Source organism: Leptosomus discolor, chromosome 22 (genome assembly GCF_034619465.1).
Source record: "Leptosomus discolor isolate bLepDis1 chromosome 22, bLepDis1.hap2, whole genome shotgun sequence".
NCBI lineage: Eukaryota > Metazoa > Chordata > Aves > Leptosomiformes > Leptosomidae > Leptosomus > Leptosomus discolor.
Window position 1 is genome coordinate 4,471,564 of NC_141412.1, and position 20,452 is coordinate 4,492,015.

General features: G+C 42.9%; 1 protein-coding gene across 1 annotated transcript in view; it reads left to right on the forward strand.

Annotated features, from left to right (window-relative positions):
- ATP12A (ATPase H+/K+ transporting non-gastric alpha2 subunit) overlaps positions 1-19,162 on the forward strand; it is a 42,220-nt gene extending 23,058 nt beyond the window's left edge. Inside the window, exons 5-27 of the mRNA XM_086476880.1 lie at positions 331-417; positions 1,312-1,505; positions 2,996-3,055; positions 3,928-4,131; positions 4,705-4,818; positions 4,976-5,110; positions 5,652-5,769; positions 6,402-6,670; positions 7,513-7,711; positions 8,194-8,303; positions 9,028-9,162; positions 9,441-9,633; positions 10,122-10,297; positions 11,317-11,453; positions 12,159-12,309; positions 14,225-14,393; positions 15,063-15,217; positions 15,809-15,932; positions 16,270-16,415; positions 17,055-17,188; positions 18,103-18,204; positions 18,857-18,948; positions 19,134-19,162. Coding sequence (XP_086333006.1) covers positions 331-417; positions 1,312-1,505; positions 2,996-3,055; positions 3,928-4,131; positions 4,705-4,818; positions 4,976-5,110; positions 5,652-5,769; positions 6,402-6,670; positions 7,513-7,711; positions 8,194-8,303; positions 9,028-9,162; positions 9,441-9,633; positions 10,122-10,297; positions 11,317-11,453; positions 12,159-12,309; positions 14,225-14,393; positions 15,063-15,217; positions 15,809-15,932; positions 16,270-16,415; positions 17,055-17,188; positions 18,103-18,204; positions 18,857-18,948; positions 19,134-19,162 — 3,233 coding nt within the window. The remainder of the gene's footprint in view (positions 1-330; positions 418-1,311; positions 1,506-2,995; positions 3,056-3,927; positions 4,132-4,704; positions 4,819-4,975; positions 5,111-5,651; positions 5,770-6,401; positions 6,671-7,512; positions 7,712-8,193; positions 8,304-9,027; positions 9,163-9,440; positions 9,634-10,121; positions 10,298-11,316; positions 11,454-12,158; positions 12,310-14,224; positions 14,394-15,062; positions 15,218-15,808; positions 15,933-16,269; positions 16,416-17,054; positions 17,189-18,102; positions 18,205-18,856; positions 18,949-19,133) is intronic.
- Positions 19,163-20,452: the final 1,290 nt, after the last annotated feature.

The following is a 20,452-nucleotide window of genomic DNA, read 5'->3' on the forward strand; positions in this document are numbered from 1 at the left end:
TCTTGTAACAGACACGTCCTTTATCTGGGATATGTATCACCAGGCAAACTAAAGCGCTCTGGGAAAAGGATTTCAGACTTTTAACCCCTCAAACTACTCACCAGCTCTTAGCTTTTCCCTTCCTCAATACACAACGTCAAGACTTCAACACCCTTCTAATTAAAGGGCATCTGAGGGTAAGATGCTGCTTTTGAGTTCAGAACAGTATTAAGTAATAAGGTGTCCCGATCCCTTTCTTTTCTTCTTGTTTCCATTACTTGAGCTCTCTGGTTTAGTCTGTATGTAATTAAGATGTCTACTCTCAACTCACATGAAATATTACCTCTGCAGGAGTCCAAACACTGACAAATGCCCTGCAGAGCATGTACGTACTCATGAGACAGAGAGCAGCTGCCTACGAGCTCATCTGTCCCACTAGTAAAGCACACCATCAGATAAGATCCAGTATGACTCTCATGAAGCTCTGACGGTTAATCTGTAAGGAAGCCTCTGAAACGGGGTCAACCAATAGCTCTTCCAAGGCATGGCATGCAGTTTACAAGATAATTAGGATCTGGAACGTTATGATTATAGAAGCTGGTAAATTAGCAACACAGGAAGTCTGCCCTTCACACTACAGTTTCTTAAAGTTAGGGAACATCACAACCCCCAGGTTATCAACAAAAGCAAGACATTGTCAGAGGTTTAGCAGCTTCCCTAGGTGAACAGTTTCCTGTACCTGATACCAGACCGGCAAAAATGAGCCAAGAGGTTGCTAACTCCCTGTCAGTTCTGAGCTCTGTGTGAAAAGAAACAGACTCGCTTCTCCTTGGCTACCAGTACGGTGTTTGCCACCGTTTCTCACGATGTGATTTGAGCGTAAATGTTGATGTTAATTTAAAAAGAAAAGTAAATCTTGAAGTCATGTATCTAAAAAGCTCCAGGAACAGGCAAGTTCTCAATGAATATTTTTTCCCTCCCCCTTCCTTTTAAAAATCTTTTGCTTTTACACTGATCTCTTCTTGGAGCTGATAAATGACTTAATGGTTTTCACTAGCAATGCTGAGATCCCGGGCAGTATTCCTACACTTTGTGTTAGACCGACTACTAAAAGTGTTGCACGTCTCTAAAGGACTCACTGTCATTTACACCTGCTGAAGACCTGAACGTGATTACTTGCAACGCATGCTGGAGAGATCTCAGGATAAGACAGGAACTAGCACTCTTAAGTTGCCAGGAGAAATCGAGAGTAGCAATCTGTAGCTTGTCTAAAAAAGGCAGATTTGTCAAGAGTTTGACTTGTTTGTGTAATTTCTTACTGCTTCCTTTAAGTCCCAGCAGATGTTCACAACAATGCCAAACCCTTACTTCTTTTACAGAAAAAGTCCGATGTCTACTCGGTTGAGATCTACGGGACAAAAGATCTAGAAAAAACAGAGATTGGAGATGAAGAGGAGAAGTACAAAGACTTAAAAGGCAACAAGAAAATAAAGAAGACAGAAGACCTTAAGAAAGAACTGGACCTGGTGAGTGTTGCTAAGCTCCCATTACACCTGGCAGGACAGCCTCTGCCCACTGTCTGAATGAAGGGGAGCGAAATGTTGATGCTCTAGCATCTGAACAGAAGACGTGCTGTACTGAAAATCCTAACTACAGGGAAGCATTCGCTTCCTCACGCTCCTGAAGCGTGCCAGAAAAAAGTTGTGCAGGATTAATACCTATAATGAAAGAATGATTCTGGATTAATTAAGCCACCAGTGGTACAGAACATGATCTTCTCAAAGGGGAGTTATTCCCCAGATGGAGTAACTGTTATCAGTATTTCCTGCGAACTGCCGCTTGCACAGTCAGCCAGGGAACAGAGGGAAAGGTCGAAGCATAACATTTTGTTCCAGAGATTTCTAGTGGATCTGAAAGCATGCCTCAGCTTTAAGCAAAAGTTTTCTTCCTCAAACTAACTGCACTGTACGTCAAGGACAGTGCAGTAAGCTCAAGAAACCTGTATTTTACTTCTGGCTTGCTACCGACCTGCTGGCTGCTCTTGGAAAAGTTGCTTCCTCTCTAGACGTTTCAGTTTCCCAATCTGAAAAACGAAGGTAACGATACTGACCTCTTTTCTGAATTGCTTTGAGAGCAACTCAAAGGAGAGGCTACGTATGGGCTAGATGGTATTTCAAAGGTAAGGAAACCCCAAAATGAGCCATCAATTTAACCATCATGTTTCCAAGATCTACCAGTACTAGCTAAATAACTCTCAGTGTAGCTTATCTTTGCCACCAGGGGATGTAACGTTACTCTCATGTTTCTAAAGAGAAACCAAAGCACAGACAGGTTAATTGACTCATCCAAGTACCAATGAATCATTCTGTGAAAACAAGCGTGAGATCTCTCAAATTCTTGGCTTCCAAATCTCAGTTCAGCACAAGATATAATTAGGTCAATGATACCACAGAGGTGTCACTGCAGGGAAGGAAGAAGAGCTTTGAGATTTCCCTCTCCCACACCCTTTTTAACTGTGGTTAGAACCTGCTGCTTCTTTCTGCTACAAGACTAGCAAATAATTTCACATACCCTACCTTGTCAATCGAGTGCAAAGATTGTTGTCACACATACTGACACCACACCCTTTCCTTCGATCAACATATTGCCTATGGTACTGAATGCTTCAGTCCTGCGGCGGGTAAAGAGGAACGCTTTATCTAAACGATGCACAGACATTGATGGCAAGCAGTATTAACATGAAAGCACCATTCTGCTCTTGTGACAGATTTGCTGGAGGAGGGAGCTATTCACAAAAGTACTCACAAAACCAAAACAAATTACCATCTTCCAATGGAAGATATTTTGCCTATCCCTATGCAGTTGCATACTGTCTATCCACGGAAGTGGGATGTCATACTAGCAACTGGATCCATGGCGGATCCAGGCAGCTTGAACATTCTCCAGACCCTGAAACAAAAATTTCAACAGTTTGCCATTCTGCTCACTACCATTTTCTCTTTCTTTTGGAATCCAGGACGACCACAAACTCAGCACTTCAGAACTGGAGGAAAAGTACGGCACAAATATCAACAAAGTAAGTCCACAGCACGTCATTGAGAAACTGCCTGAATCGGTTGCCTTACTTTGCCTCTGGCTTACCCAAAGCTTCCTAAAAGCAGTAGGAAAGCATTCAAATCAACAGACTCCTACACAGATGTATGTGTGGACGCGTGCACTAACTCCCAATAAAACCTAAACCAGCAAGAGAACGTGCAGCACTGACCCGGATTTAAACTGGAGTTTCTTCTCAAGTCTGAAGAAGTCTGATCTACTGTTTTGAAATCAAAATACGACCTCAAAGTTTGTACCAGGACCTCAGCTTTTCTACAGATTTTGTCTGGTATTTTGATTTCACTACAATTCATTTTTCACTGGCAGTGTCTGTAACAATTTATAGCAAGAGAGTGCACTGGAAATTATCTTATCTTGAAGGAAACACTAGATTTGAGAAACTATACACCTGAGTCCCTTTGACACCTAACATTCGAATATCAAAGCACTGAAATGTGACCAGAGTACAGACAAGAATTTCAAGAAACCCAGGAACTACAAATGTCTTGGTGGAAATGCAGAAACAGCAGCAAAAGAACTGATATCTGCTTTTCCCCAGCTTTCCAAACCCTCAGTACAGGTATACTTGACAAATAACTGACAGAATGAAAACTCCTAATGGACAGAGCCCCAAATTCAATGCTCCAGTAAAGAAAAATCTGTTTCTTCATAGCAGATAACGAACAGTAGCCACTCTGAAATCAGAAAGTTTGGAAATCAAAAATTACTGCAAGTTACTGCAGCTGATCTGTGAGACGAACAACTTTTCAGGGAAAAACAGCATGCGAATTTTGTTCTGAGATAAAAATCTGGTTTTCTGTGACTCCATTTTAAACACGTCATTTACTTTTGCAGGGTCTCTCTAGTGCAAGAGCAGCAGAGATTTTGGCTCGGGATGGTCCCAACTCACTCACTCCTCCCAAAGCCACTCCTGAAATCGTTAAATTCCTCAAGCAGATGGTGGGAGGGTTTTCCATCCTGTTATGGATAGGAGCTGTCTTCTCCTGGATTTCATTTGGCATTCAGCTGGCCCAGGGAGCTGAGTCACCTTTTGACAATGTAAGTACCTGAATAACCACAAAGTGATTATTTGACCCTCAGACAATCTAACTAATTTAAATACTACTTCACAGTTACTCAGTAACTACAAGGAGGCCTTTTAGTCCTCTTTCAGGACTCTACCTCTGCTAGGAACATTTCTGATAAATACTCCAATACCTGACATACCACTTGTGTCCAAGAGTGCCAATCCAAAGGTTTTATAACCACTACGCATCATCATGGTACTTGAGTACTCATAAGAGCAATGCTAAATTCTACAAAGGACTCCGATTCCCTTATAAGTTACACTCTGCTAGGAATGTAATTTGTTCAGGTTTGTGTCAGGTACAGTTTAGAGAAGGCTTTTAGAGAGATGGGAAACTTGCTCTTAAAAGCCCTTTTCATACTCAGAAAGCTTTACCTGCTCATTAGCAGGGCAAAACTCGAAAGTTCTTTTCTTAAACTGTCTTTTAGCCTGACCAATACCTCATTTTAACAGTCCTGAAACAATAGAGAACTATGACTTATTCTAACAGAGGAATTGCTGAACACTTGCCTTAAATTAACTGGATTATGTCTTTTATTGATTAGCTCTACCTTGGAGTAGTCCTGGCACTGGTTGTCATCCTCACTGGTATCTTCGCTTACTATCAAGAAGCTAAAAGCACAAACATCATGGCCAGCTTCAGTAAAATGATTCCACAGGTGAGAATAACTAATGCATTTCATTTGAGAGAAAAGTTCATTCTAATAATGCACCTCGAAATGGCAAAAGCACAATAAGCCCAACTTGAATGTACCCCTCGGTAGAAGGTTCAGAGGATGGCAGGATGCTAGTTTTTGTCACGCTTTTATCTTTCAGCAAGCTCTTGTCATCAGAGATGCAGAAAAGAAAGAACTGCCAGCAGACCAGTTGGTGGTTGGAGACATCGTGGAGATAAAGGGTGGAGATAGGATCCCAGCGGACGTTCGTCTGATCTTTACTCAGGGTTGTAAGGTAAACAGTGCTTTGAAGAGCACGGGGCAAAATATGGTTTAGAGACTCTTATTACATACAAAGAATTTCTGCGCACCCAATAGGAGCTATTAGAGCTTTAATTAGACATAGGCATAATCAAATTAAAACATAAGAGTGCAGAAGCTATACTGTGATGCTCAGCTCATCTAGGACTAACATCCCCACTCCCTGAACATCAAAAGAAGCCATTAGGTCCGCACCATGTTCTAGCAATGCTCTTTGTCAGGGCAGAGGCAGAAATACCAGTACAATATTAAAGAGTTTCCACAAACCTGGAGGCAGATCTTCAAACCATGTTTTCTTTCAGGCTGCTACTGAAAATCTCGACACACAATATTGACTGAGCTGAACTCCCATAGAAATAATTTTCTCCGTGAGAACGGCAACTCTCTCAGAGAAAAGGCACCGAGAAATTACGGCCCTGTCACCAACTATTAAATGCGCTGCCGCCTTGCCTTCTGGGCTAGACATAACTGCCAATTACTAACTTTAATATGAGCATGTCTCCGTTTCATTAAAGGTGGACAATTCTTCACTCACAGGGGAATCGGAACCACAGTCTCGTTCCTGTGACTTCACCCACGAGAACCCCTTGGAGACCAGGAACATCGCGTTCTACTCCACCACCTGTGTGGAAGGTGCGTACAGACAGACCGAAGGGCACCTGTACGGGCTGCTGCGTCATACTGCTAACTCATCTTAAGCAAGTCTGCTTCCAGGAATTCCAGAAAGGTTTAATTGCTCACAAGACACTGTTGTCCCAAGCACACCAAAATAATAAGTACTGGGCTGGTCATACCTCGTATCAACCAGTAAGACATTTGTTTTAACACCTAGCCTGGTTACCGGTGCAACAGTCAAGTAATTGCGGTTTCCTTGTGGTCTTCCCATCACTGTCTTTAGGAATGTCAAATTGCAGATGCCTCTAAGTACTTGTGGATGCTTCCGTGTAAGGGCTCTGCACACATAACCCTGCTGTTCCTATTCTCGGTGCCAAAAGGTACGTGTCATACCTACGACACCGTACAGAGACCAGGATAATGCTACATTCCTACTGCAACGCAATCAAACACTACTCTGACTAATGAAAATAGCTCACGTCTGTCTTTCTCTTCACTGACTGAGCTGTAAGATTTCTAAGGGGAAGAATGTAATTCTGGCACGAAGCCTCAGTCACATGAAGGCTAAGAAGGGTCTTCGTCAACCAGTACCGGGTACAGAAGACAGGAGCAGCCTCTCCCGGAGCTGACGGTCTGTTATCCCTTTGCAGGCACTGCTACAGGCATTGTAATCAACACCGGGGACCGCACTGTCATCGGGCGGATCGCCTCTCTCGCCTCGGGAGTAGCCAACGAGAAAACACCCATTGCTATCGAGATAGAACATTTCGTCTACCTGGTGGCAGGCGTGGCCATTTCCATCGGTGTTCTCTTCTTCATTATATCTGTTTCTATGCGATACAAGATTCTGGACTCCATCATCTTTCTAATTGGCATCATTGTGGCAAATGTGCCAGAGGGACTGCTAGCCACAGTAACGGTAAATCTATGTTTGAGTTCAGTGGTTGCCACTGTAGTTCTCCAGTCGTCACCACAACTCAGCACTCGTAAGTTCCTTACAGGGCAACACTAACCAGTGAAGCACAGATTATCTGTTAAGTGACTTGGCTGAGCTGAGTTTGAAATACGAGTGGTTTTTTCCATGAAACTGAAAGTATAAACGTTTCATTTGGGAATGCTGGCATAACTGAGCTATTAATCTTAAAAGCTGCAGCACCACAATCCAATTTGAAGTAAGGTTCTTGAAGTACCATTCTCCCTCAATTGCTACCCAGTAGAATGATGTGACTCATTTCCCAACAACCTGTTCCTATTCGGAAATGAGGATATTGTACCCTAAAAGATGCATGAAAATTCCACTTACTAAAACATATAAAGCATCACTAAAATCCCTGGCTCAGAATCAGCACACCTGCTAGGCACTGTTAGCCCTAAAGTACACCAACAGCAAACAACCCGCAGTACTGCAATAATGAAGAGAATCATTTCAGGATTCATTAAGTTGGTGATTAGGAGCTTCCCTCGCATTGTAGGTTTTTCCACCTAAAACAGCCACTTAACTGATATGACATGCTTATTTCTATCAGCAGGCGAGCAGGTTCCTCTCAGCAGCAAATGTACTTTTGCTAGTTACAGCCAAACCTCTGACCTTAATAACGCTATTAAAAAAGAAAATAAAAATGCAATGCAGATAATTTCTTTAAAATGTTCTCTTCCTCAAAAAAAAAAACCCACATAAAAATTGAGCAGAAGTAGGTAGCCTCATTGCACCATTCTGTAACTGTACCTCCCTAACAGTGAGCTGAACTTTACTTCTGCCAGGTGAGTCTGTCTCTGACAGCCAAGCGGATGGCGAAGAAGAACTGTTTGGTGAAGAACTTGGAAGCTGTAGAAACGCTCGGTTCTACCTCCATCATCTGTTCTGACAAGACAGGGACCCTCACACAAAACAGGATGACTGTTGCTCACCTCTGGTTTGATAACCAGATCTACTCAGCTGACACCAGTGAAGATCAAACAAGTAAATATGGCAATGGGGGATCTGGGGAGGGGCACCTACTTGGATCAAACCTGTGGTGTTTCATACCTACAGCTGTCAAACTGATGTACAACGGGAACGTCTTTTGGTAGCTAAAACACACATGCCTTCCTTCCACTGACAGAAGCGTAGTGTGCAACAGCAAAGTCCCTTCTTAGCCTTGTAGACATGGGAAAAAAAGAATCACTATTTGAACTCCACTCACAGAAAGGAAGCCTGGAGGAGGTTCCAATCCAGATCCTTTTCCAGACAGCAAATTTAGTAGGGAAAGAAACAGAACAACATCATCTAAGCAACTCTGCCTGAACTGCTAACTGGTAGAGGTAAAGGTTCTTCTGTAACAGAACCTCTCAAAAGAACAACTTTTTTCCGCAAATAACTCAATCCTGTTGTTTCAAACTTAAGCTTCTACTTCTATCACATAACATGCTGAAGGATGTCATGTGTATTTTGTTCCCTCTCAGCCCAGCCTTTTGATCAAAGTTCTCCGTCATGGACAGCATTATCAAAAATTGTAACTCTCTGCAACCGGGCGGAATTCAGACCAGGACAGGAGAATCTCCCAATAATGAAGGTACTGCCTACTTCACAGCAGCTTATTTCTCTTCCCCCGAAAGAACAAGGCATGTGAATTGTTCTGTTTGCCTCCATTTTACCACACCCATCTTCTACGTTACTATTTATAGCAGTATTACTGCTATACGCTTGCAAAAGTTTAGGATGGAGAAAAAATCCCACACAGCCAAGAGCAACTGTCACTATAAAGAAAAAGGCAATTCAAGTAGCAAGAATTTCTACACTAGTAATTATTACACTATTAATTTTATACAGCAAAACAGGAAAGGTAAGCATGCCTTAATTAAAGTCTTTACACATGAAGGCTGAAGGTAGTAAATTCTGGTGACCAGAACAGATCCCTGATTTCTCCTGTTTACTCCATCACTGCCTTCCTCAAAGTCACTTGATTTTGTGTACCAGTTAGCTCACCTGCAGATGCCTGCTGCTAACCTAGAACTGCGTTGCAAAGCCACCACACAAACCTGAAAACAATCACAAATCCCGTGCTTTTGCAGAATCAAATGCTAATTTTCTCTCTGTACTGTAGCTTAGTTCTAGCAGCAAGCGCAAAACAGATGTCCTGAATTTTTACTGTAATAATTTTTTTAGGAGAAATTGAACATAGCAATGTAGATTCACCGCTGCTTAAGCATACAACATGTTACAGAATCATGCAAGCTCTCCTGGTGGATGTGCAGAAGTGTATGTGCTATAAACTGTTTCTTCTTCTGTGCACACAGAGAGTTGTGGTAGGTGATGCCTCTGAAACAGCGCTGCTGAAATTCGCAGAAGTTATTTTGGGTGACGTCATGAATATTAGAGCGCGGAACAAGAAAGTGGCTGAAATTCCTTTCAACTCTACCAACAAATTCCAGGTATGTTTCATTTTTGGAAATTATGCCAGGCTATTTCCAACTTAAACTGTTTCTATCACTGGGTCTAATGCAACTATTTTTGACCTGGAAGAGTTAATGGGGTAATTCAATGACAGAGGAAACTGAAGCTGTAATAAACACAGATTATTCCATTTGATGGAACGTATGATATCCTCATGGAAGAGAAGAAACATTATTTCCATGCAAAGAGACCAAAACTGGAAACAAATGAGGATCACGTATGCTCTTTCAAATCATTTCCTATTTGTGGCACACAGCTTTCCATCCACGAGACTGACGATCCCAACGACAAACGCTTTCTGCTGGTGATGAAAGGTGCCCCAGAGAGGATTTTAGAGAGATGCAGCACCATCATGATCAACGGCAAAGAAGAACCCCTGGACAGTGAAAAGGCAGAAGCTTTCCAAACAGCATACATGGAGCTGGGGGGCCTGGGAGAAAGAGTGCTGGGTGAGTCCAACTACAGGGACTGTCAGAGAAGTGCGGTGTAAAATGGGGTTTTAAATCCTGGCACAACCCAGTGCGTCTGGACTGCGTTCCTCTTGCAGTAGAGGGTAAAAGTGAAACGTACGGCCTTTTAAGCAGAGTGTTAAAACCACACTGACGTGCTGCAAGGTCTCTGTGGCAGGGATGCCCTTACTGCTCTCTGCTGATGTTGATCTGCCACACTGAGCAGCCAAAAACCCCCTCAAGTTATCCACAAAGGAAAACACTCTTCCCTACTGGCAGTATCACTTGCTTTGCCCTGTGAAACACTGACTCTATATGAAGTTTGATGTGAAGGTTACAATGGCAGGTTAAAAAAATCCCCCATAAAAAGCTAATGGTTAAATGCACTGGAGTTCTGTGGACAAGAGCAAAGCCTGATGGCATATAGCAAGCTCTCCTCTTTCTCCCTCTATTGCCTGTACATCACATCAACCTAAGTCTCTTTCCAGGTTTCTGTCATTTGTACCTGCCTGAAAAAGAGTTTCCAGACACCTACCCATTTGACACAGATTCCACGAACTTCCCAACCTCCAACCTGTGCTTTGTTGGGCTCTTATCTATGATTGATCCACCTCGTTCCACCGTGCCAGATGCTGTCTCAAAATGCCGCAGTGCTGGGATCAAGGTAGGGATTTTACAATGAAAAATGCAGTGATTCTACACAAAGAGTCACCATAATCTAATGTTTAAGATCTTCCACTATGTTGTCATTAAGTATCCTTCTAGAAATCCAAATGTTCATTAATACCATCTCACAACTGTAACTTAAAGACACTACTTGAAGTCCCCGAGAGGCAAAACAGTTTAATTTAAGTAGGAATCAGACTATAGGAAGCGCATGGAACCCCAAAACTGGAAATCCAAATTTGGAAAAGCTCAGACACTGTCTCATCAGATCTGTTTCTAGAATGCCAGCTAGAATTACCTGCTTGTAAACACAGTAAGGTAACAGAAACAATGCTGGAGAAGGCATCAGGACACAGGGCTACACCTGTTATGGACCCTTATGCGCAGGAATCCCTAATCTCAAAACTGTTCCAGTTGAACCTGAAGCAGTAATTCTCCTAATTTCACTCCCAGGGGACCCACAAGTAAACTTTCAGCTCTAGGCTGAGAGGCAATCTAGCTAAATAAAGGAAAATCAGTACTTGGAACTACTGATCTCCGATGAGATGAAACCCAAGTCCCAACCCTGATGAAGTTTTCTGTAGTCTGAAGACAGATCTGACAACTTTTCTTCAAGAAAAACAAGAAAAAACAGTGTCTTATCTGTCAGCACACCTCAGTCACAAGGATCCATTTTAAGATGCAGTAGTCTAACACACTCTCACTTTTGAGTACACCTAATATAAATTCTTATATAAAGGCTTCTTTATTCTGCATTATTCTAACCTTGCTGCCTGTGACAAGTTCTTCCTTCACAGCCCTGATAAAACAGGGCCAGTAACAACAGGCAGAGCCCAGATGTCAATACAGAGCTAAGTATTTCAGAGCAATAATGTCACTGCTACGTGCGCAGCACGGCTTTCCAAGTTCAGATTCTAAGCTGCTTCCTGGTCTACCACAATAGGTACTTGGCCTTATCTCGCTCCAGCCATTGCATATGCATTTGTCACTCATGGTGACGGCTTGTCCCTTCCTCAGGTTATCATGGTCACTGGCGATCACCCAATCACGGCCAAGGCCATTGCCAAAAGCGTCGGCATCATTTCAGCCACCAGCGAGACGGTGGAAGACATCGCGAAGCGCCTCAACATTCCTGTCGAGCAAGTCAACAGGCGGTAAGAGCAAACGGAGTGCAAGGGGTACCTACGGGCTCGTTTTCTGAAAGCTACGCCCTCCCCCTCCACAAGGCTTTTACAGGCCATTTCTACACCACGGCTGCTTTTTGCTTTTCTGTTTCTTGGCACACTCCCAGCCGCTCTGTCCACCCAATGTGTCGTCTCTACCTAAATAACTATGTGTCTAGGTCAGTGGCCCTTGGAAAAAAACCTAGGAAATTAGACTCTGCAGATCACGTTGGACTTTGCTGTCACTGCCCACGTGACAAAGCACAGACGTATGAAAAGCAAAATGCAGAATCACACAACGCAAGGACCATCAGTCCAAATTCCTCTTTCACCCATTAAATGGGGAAAAAAAATAACATTATAAAAGAAAGATAAAAGCTCTTCACAGAAAAGATGCCTTCCTACTCCACTGTCCCACTCTCCTACGCAGAGTCCTCTTTAAAATGCATTTTCTGCTGTTATGCCTGCTCAGGAGGAAGCTTCAATGACTCCCCTCTGTGCCTAGGTACCTGTAATTCACTCTGCATTTCTACAGTGGCTTTCATTCAACATCTGCAGATTAACAACTAATGCTTCTGAAACAAACCCGATTTGCTGCTTTCCTTACTATCAAGCTGCATACATTTTATGAGTGCACTATTTTTATCTAAGCCTTTTGATTTGAAAATTTACCCAGCTTTCCTACGGCTCTTACAGAGAAGCTACGGCAGCAGTAGTTAATGGGATGGAGCTGAAGGATATGAGCTTGCAGCAGCTGGATGAAATCTTGTGTAACCACTCAGAGATAGTCTTTGCTCGAACATCACCCCAACAGAAACTGATTATAGTTGAAGGCTGCCAAAGGCAGGTGAGTAAGGGGTGTAAAAGGTTACACAGAGATACGGCTACGGCACATTCACGAGGCAGTAGCTTTCCCACAGATATTGTCCCCGAGGTGAGAGGGTAGAAGCCAATTTCCAACGCTCTCTGAGCTCTCTTTATACTCTTTTCACTGTGCAAGAACATTATCTAACAGCTTGCCACAAACACTGTCTGGACAGAATCCAAGAACACTCAAATTCCTGTTACAGACTCTGAGCTCCTATTGACAAAATGAGTTTTTCCTAAGTTGGACTGGCGGGGAGCTGTACCAAGGGTCTGCCTTTTGCATATAATTCTGAGAAGCTGCCGCTGTGCTGCACATAAAGCCTCCTGGGCAGAGACGGCACACTGCTTGGGAAGGAGCCTTCCCTCAGGAATTCTTTAAACCCAGGTAAAAGCAGCATGTTGCCACATGCTCTCATCGTACCCCTCGTGGCCATTTGGACCTCTGCACTTCCCACCCACAGGAATGTTCAGAAGCAAGATAAGGCATGAATCCCACAAAATATCATAGCATGATTTGTGCAGGACCAAGCCTTACCTAACAACCCAAAGAAAGCAGGATTTTAAGAGAGTTTGTCCCATCCACGGGCACTATTCTGTAAAGGAGCAGGGAGTGCAGCCAGCACAAGAGGCAGAAAGGAAAGAAATGACATGTATATAGAGCTCGGAAAAGGATGCAAATGGCCATCAAAAGATTCTCCCCTCAGAGATGCAGCACAAGACACTATTTTATTGTTGTAATTGTGCCAGAGCTCAGCTTTCCACTCCGCATTATCAGCTCACTGGGTCTAAGCTAAATTGCTTTCAAGAGAGTGAAAAAAAAGGATAAAATCTTTCAATTTCAACTTTTTATTTTCTTTTTGAATGGCCTTTGGCAGATGGGGGGCAAATGCGTTCTGCACTACCTAACACCCCCAATCCTAGTAGATTTGTCTCTTTAAAGGATGAAAAGGAACACCCTCCCTGCCTCAACTCAAGCCAGCCAGTCTACATGCTATGTTTAGTACTTAGAGCTTATAAGCCCTTCTGTACATGGCATTATTTATAGGTAGTGACACTGTGCTAAATCCCCCCAGGGACAGGACATCCAGTATTTGTATTAATCAGTTTGTCAGGCTTTTTCCCCACTCGGAACACTCTGTATTGCTATCAAGCCACGAACTTTCACATCAACTAGAACAGGACCTTTAGCTGCACTAGATGCTTTCATCGGAAGATAACAAAGAAGCAGAGGTGAATAATCAGAGTTTTCCATCGCTTGGGTTACTAGTGCAGTTCTAGCACAGACGGGCAATGACCAGAAGTCGTCGGGATAGGATGAGCATGGTCTCTAACCAAACAGTTACGTAATTTACAATTAAGATGAAAACTGACTGATTCTATAAGCACTTTACAAAAATCAGACAAGGACAGAACATCTTGTGCCAACTGAATCTCCCACAGATGCCAGAGATGAGCCCGGGTCTCCTCAGACAGGGACAGAACATATACGGACAGACAGACATCTAAATTTTTAAGCCCCCTGATATTCCACAGAAAGAAATGATCAGATTAATTACATTTTAAGTGCATCTAATTTAGATGTCTGCTCTTTAGGCTGTAGTAAATCACATCCCTGGATTTCCCATTTCTCTCTACTATGGAGGGAGCCTAGATGACAAACTCAGATGCAGACATCTATCACACAAAAGTCTGACGTTGCTGTATTAATCCTACCTAGCATCCTTCTGATCACTGGCTATGTTTTATGGGGGTACCAAGAGGATTCAGAACAACATGTCAGCATCTTTCTTCTAGAGAACTAAAGACAGGGAGTGGACCGAGAGCACACTGTTCTTAGGGGAAGATAGCATCATCTCCTCAAAAAACCCACATCTGGATCCTTTTGTGTGTTCCAGGGAGCAGTTGTTGCCGTGACTGGAGATGGAGTCAATGACTCCCCGGCTCTTAAAAAAGCAGATATTGGAATTGCTATGGGTATTGCTGGTTCTGACGCAGCTAAAAATGCAGCTGATATGGTACTGCTGGATGATAACTTTGCTTCTATTGTCACAGGAGTGGAGGAAGGTAAAAATAATGTTGCTAACCACTTTCTTAGCTAAAAGCTGCTGACAACCACACAGCACTGGCGGGTCCTCCTGATCCTTCCCTCCTGTGCTCACCTCCCTTTTTTTCTCTCTGGATTTGGAAATGTGATTTTGATATCTGGAAAAACTGGGAACTGATTCCATTTATAGACACATGACAAACAGACGATAAGGAAGCCACCCCCCCCCCCCCCCCCCCCGTCACACACAGCTTTGCTCTGCTATTGCTGCTGTCTGGTTCCTATGCAGTTCTGAGCCGCACAAAGACACAAACTGTTTTCCCTACACTTTCACTCTATTACTTGCTCACATATCACGGTCACCATGCTCCACCTATGACAGTAACACACGTTCCACTTTTCTTTCACCTTCAAGAGCTTGTGGTTTCCATTAAAACTACAGCGTATTGTGGAACTTTTCCCTCTGTCTTTCTAATTGAAAGAGATTTTTTATGTTCATTTGAATTTTCTGAAGGCTCTAAAGGAAGGTAGGTTAATAGTTTAAAAACCAAATGAACAAAACCCAAAATGTATGAGGAAAGCAGACATAAGCAGTAAAAGTTTTCACTTCATTTAGTTAAAAATTGAACCTTTTTCTGGAAGACACTGTTGACAATTAGCTTTTACAGAAATGTTTCCTTTTCTTCCAGGCCGCCTGATCTTTGACAACCTAAAGAAAACGATTGCCTACACCCTGACTAAGAATATTGCTGAGCTCTGTCCCTTTCTCATCTACATTATTGCCAGCATTCCAATGCCCATTGGCACTATCACCATCCTATTCATTGACCTGGGCACAGACATTGTAAGTTGGGGTCCTCTAAGTTATTTTCTGCTGAAATATCATGGCAAGTGAGAGGGGCTGGGTGCAAAGGGACGTGCAGAACACTGGAAGATTTAGTTGCCTCAGCCTGCAGCTAGTGAAAGAGTAGAGGGCTAGATTACAGCAGCCAGGTACAGAGAAAGAAGAGCAGAAAAAAAACCTGCAGAGGGGGAGTGGAAAGAAAAGACTTTTGATCCATGCTGACAAGCAAAACTCAGCAGCATGCAAAACAAGAGTGTGTTTCAATCGAGAGATCATACGGATTGCTGCCGCTACTGCAGGGGATGAATGCCAGACATTTCATCAGAGCCCAGCTGAAGGGATCTGAAAGACCCTTTAACATTTTCAGTATCCTCTAGCCCTTTGTGTTGTCATATGATCATCAAACCTATGAAACAGTTTCAGACTTTCCTCAAATCCTTTATACGTCTCAAAGGAATGCTACATGGATCCTTCTTTCCATTGCTCTATGTATAGTGAAAAACCACCTGAGAACTGAAACTTTTCTGCTAAGCATCTGAGAAGCAGACAAGTGTTGCCACCAAGACTCTGATGGGTTTATTTCTGTTGCAGATCCCCTCTGTTGCATTAGCCTATGAAAAAGCTGAAAGCGATATTATGAACAGGAGACCTCGCAACAAAAGGAAAGACAGGCTGGTGAACGAGCAGCTTGCTGTGTACTCCTATCTGCAGATCGGTACGTTGGCCTGTTCTCTGAAACACTATCTTGTGTGAGCAAAGCAGGACAGAGTCAAGTTGATTCATTTTTTAGAAAAGGGGGAGCTGAAACTCAGCTCCTTCCTCTGCCTTCCTGGGCAAACTTACTAACTCCCTTCTCTTGCCTATCATTCAACAATACAACAGGTTTTAATCTACAGAGGTCAAGAACCTTAGAGCACTAAGAGCTCTAAAACTACCCTTAGACTGATGGCAACTTTCATGCCATAAGAGACGGACCAACACTGATATCCAGCACACTCCTCAGTGCTCCTACATTTTGCTCCTTCCTCATTTCTACCTCTTCATTTTTGCAGGTATCATGCAGTCAGTGGGAGCCTTTGTAACCTATTTCACCGTGTACGCTGAACAAGGTTTCCTCCCTTCCACGCTGCTGGGCGTGCGAGTCAACTGGGAAAACAATGCCATAAACGACTTCGAAGATTCATATGGGCAGGAATGGGTAAACGAGCACTGAAACAGCCTCGCACTGTCTCTCACCCAACAGCTTCTTAAAAATTCTATACTGTCCTCCAAAATAAAGGATTAAGGAAAGACAGATTTAAAGGCAAAAATAATTAGTTTTCATCTAACGGTCCCTCAGGATAGACTCCTTAGAGCTTCCTGCCACCTAGCTCTTTTGTTCAGACTTCACCCTTTCATTCATTCCTCTACAGTTTGCCACCTTCTGACTCAAAGCCCCTGCAGATGCACCTTCTTATCTGGACCTTATGTTTAGACCCAACATAATCTCCCAGCTTGCTTCTAAAGAGCGCTACTGTAAAGTACCTTGCAGACTCTCCCTCCCCCTTCCACTCTTCACTCCCCCTCACTCATTATGCAGAAATCACAAGACACAGAAGACATTAATAAATCAACAGAAATACCTCCTTACACCAAGCTCGTGCTTCAGCCTCATGACTCATCCACAGTAACTAGTGGATGGGAACAACTGGCCGAAATCTGATCATTATGTATCTAAATCTGGAACAACTCTGCTTTTACACCTTAGTAATTCAAATCCTGCTATCAAGGTTTTAGTCACTTGCATATGAAACAAGCGTCTGATATAACACCATTTGATTTTTCCTTCGCTTTGCAGACTAAATACCAGAGGATGTACCTACAGTGGACTGGCTACACCGCCTTTTTTGTCAGCATCACAATTCAGCAAGTTGCTGATTTGATCATCAGGAAAACACGAAGAAATTCCATTTTCCAGCAGGGCCTTTTCAGGTAAATTTTGCAATTCTTTATCTGACACACGAGAGAGCAAGCCTACAGCAATTTTAGAAGGAGGTCATCTCAGTGATTTAGCCCACTCGTATTCAGACTTTGAACAAAGACTAAATCTGGCTTCAAGCCATCACAAATCTCAAACATTATACCTCCCCCCCACCCCTTTCCTATTTCATGATAGGGGTTTTCTTTTAAGAAAGATGTTGTACTGGTTCCTCTGAAAATTGCATCAGCTTGAAACTAACTCTCCATTCATTAAAATGTTTACCACGAAAAAAGGGAATTTCCTCTCCAGATTATTTTCTTATGTTCCTTATGTAGTTATCAATAGATAGCACATGTGGACTTCTCCGAGATAACTTTAGCCTCTGAGGAGATACTCCCTAAGGGAGTGCTGGCTGCCCTCTGCAAAACGCTCTGCACCTTCAATCCCACGGAAGCCAGGGAGTTAAAAATATCTACTGGGATGGAGGCCACATCCAGTAAAACCTGGCATTTAGTCAAGAGTATTTCTGATAGGAAAGCAAATTGTTTCCCTGTCTTTATCTGAGGTACAGAGCCTACACCTTATGTATATTTCCATCTTACATTTACATTTGAGTCACAAAGCGAACATTCACGGCGCAGCTAGAAGACATGAGTAACGCTCACTGCGTGTCTGCCCAAAGCTTGCTTTAACCTGGCTATATCAGGAACGCTACCAGGAAAGACAGGGGCATGTGCCATGTAAGACAGTGCCACCGAGTCCACCACTGGTGTCACGGGGCGGTGCCTGCCGGGCTCAGCACCTGACGCAGACCACTCGAGCTAGCTACCAGAGCACGGCCGCAACTCCCGCGCATCACGCTGGGGCATCGGGGTTTTCGGCATGGACAGAGGCATGTAACCCTTCCTTTTCGGTTTTCTTGTAGGAACAAAGTCATCTGGGTGGGTATATTTTCCCAGATAGGAATTGCTCTGATTCTTACCTACGGTCTGGGACATGTTACAGCCCTCAACTTCACACCGCTGAGGTGAGTTTTGATGCTACTGTGCTTCCCTTGCCCTCCATGTAGGAACAGACATGGACTTACCATTCTGCTAGAAACAGACAAATGGGAGCAGGATGCTCATGCAGCACAACTCAAGGATAAATATTTAAGAATATTCATTATGAAGAACAGGGTGGACAATTTCTTGACCAAAAAGGGCATTATTTTCATAGTTTCCACCAAAAAAATCACTACCTTTTCTAGTAGATTTACTACCAAAGACCTAGAGACCTAGCTGTGTAGAACAAACATTTCAATATTTTTTCCAGGATCTCAAATATTTTGGTGAGATTAGATAGCATTTTACTTAATTTTATGCAAGTGACTTTTATTTTAAATATATGGCTGTCAGAAACGTTTTGGTTTTCTGCCATCTTCAGAGACTGCAACACCACCAGGCAACAGTTCCTTCTGAACAGTATCTAGAATAAACTAATTCCGTAACTACTTAAGATTGGGAGGCTTACATGCACATCATCTCGTGTCTAACCATTTGTGCGCTTAAATTACAAAAAACCACCAAAACCCCAAAAAGGTCAGATTCTCTCTTAGCGACATCAAATAGACAGAGACTCCAGAAATTCAGCCGAGCGGTTAGATGCTTCTGACCGAGAACCTCTTCTCCCACGCCCAGGTTTCAGTACTGGTTTGTGGCTGTACCATTCGCCATCTTGATATGGGTCTACGACGAAGTCCGCAAGCTGCTTATCCGGAGATATCCAGGAAGTAAGTAGATTTTTCTAGTTTAGTGTAAGGTGTCCTTTCCTGCCCTTTCACTCATACATCTGCCTTAGCTGCTGCTGACAGGTGCACTGCTTAAAAATGGGCCATTTGTTCCCAGTGATTACTTTTCCTTTCTGAGGAAAAAATAACTGATTTTCACACACCCCCCTCCCTTTCTCCTACTGCAGGCTGGTGGGACAAGAACATGTATTACTGAAAGAGTCCTTATCACTGGTCATCTTCCTTCTTGTGGAGAGCTTCCTCCCCACCTGACACAGCCTCTGCTGCTTTAACGTCCCGTCTGTGCAATATCAAGCATGGGATCGCCCCATGAAGGGGTGAAGGAATTTCATGAGTTTAATGAAGAAATATGGACCATGGAGGTTGATAAATTACCTCCCACTGTACTGTAAAGCTGACGCTTGTCTAGAAATTGAAATACTACCTATTTTTGTTACAAGCACAATTTTCTTTCATTCAAAGATGAACTTGGAGAGAGCTCTGAGAGGAAAACAGACAGAGAAGAAAAAAAACATACGCAGAAAATTCATATAATCTAAGGCATTAATTTGCACTAAAGGTGGTGTTTCCTGATTTTCTTTTTTTTTGGTGGAACTGAATTCCAAGCGAGTGCATACATAGATCTGTATTACCTTACCAAGGGTAAAAATGCTACATAGGAATAATTTGATAATAAAACTTTTTCCAGAAAACACTTCTCCATCTTATTTTCTTATAAAGACTAAGAGAACCTGAGTGGAACAGGAAAGGACCTAACCCCTACCAGGTCAAAGAGGAATGAGGTGCACACCCGCATTTTTGCCCCCATTAACAGACTACCATACTTCAAATACCTGTTGAGTTTTGATAAAAGGCATCTTGAAAACCAAGGCACAACCAGTCGATTTGAACAGTCTGAGCTACCAAATTCAAAACTCACTTTCCGAAAGCCACAATCTCTACAGCAAGATAAACCTTAGTATGCATTAGATAGGTGCAGTTAAAGTTCTATCTGAAACCAGGTCTTTCGTAAGGTCCTTTTAGCAAGAACCAGTAGGCACCACATCTTGTTTAGATAAAGGCTTTAACAATTTTAAAGCAAATGGTAAATACTGTATGTTGATATTCCACACTTAAATACAAGTCTAGACAAACTTTAGAGAAGAAACAGGGTCAGAAACACAACTCCTGTTGCAGCAAACGGCCAGAGATATTACCAACAAGAAAGAAACGAAGAGAAGAACTGAGGGAGGGGGAAGAGAAGAGTGTTTCCCAACCTAAGGCCTGCCTGTCCCCCAGACTCCACACCCTTCTGTGCTAAAAGCTACGGGGTTTTTTGCGCCTCCTTCCTCAAAATTCCTCTCCTTAATACCTGGTTGGGTATTACACTGAGTATCAATCATACTGGATGTCAGTGTTTTTCACATACAGACATGAAGAAGAGGAATTACAAAGGAAGAAGGAAGAGTGACAAAAAATAAGCATGTAAACAATGGGCGAGTCCAAA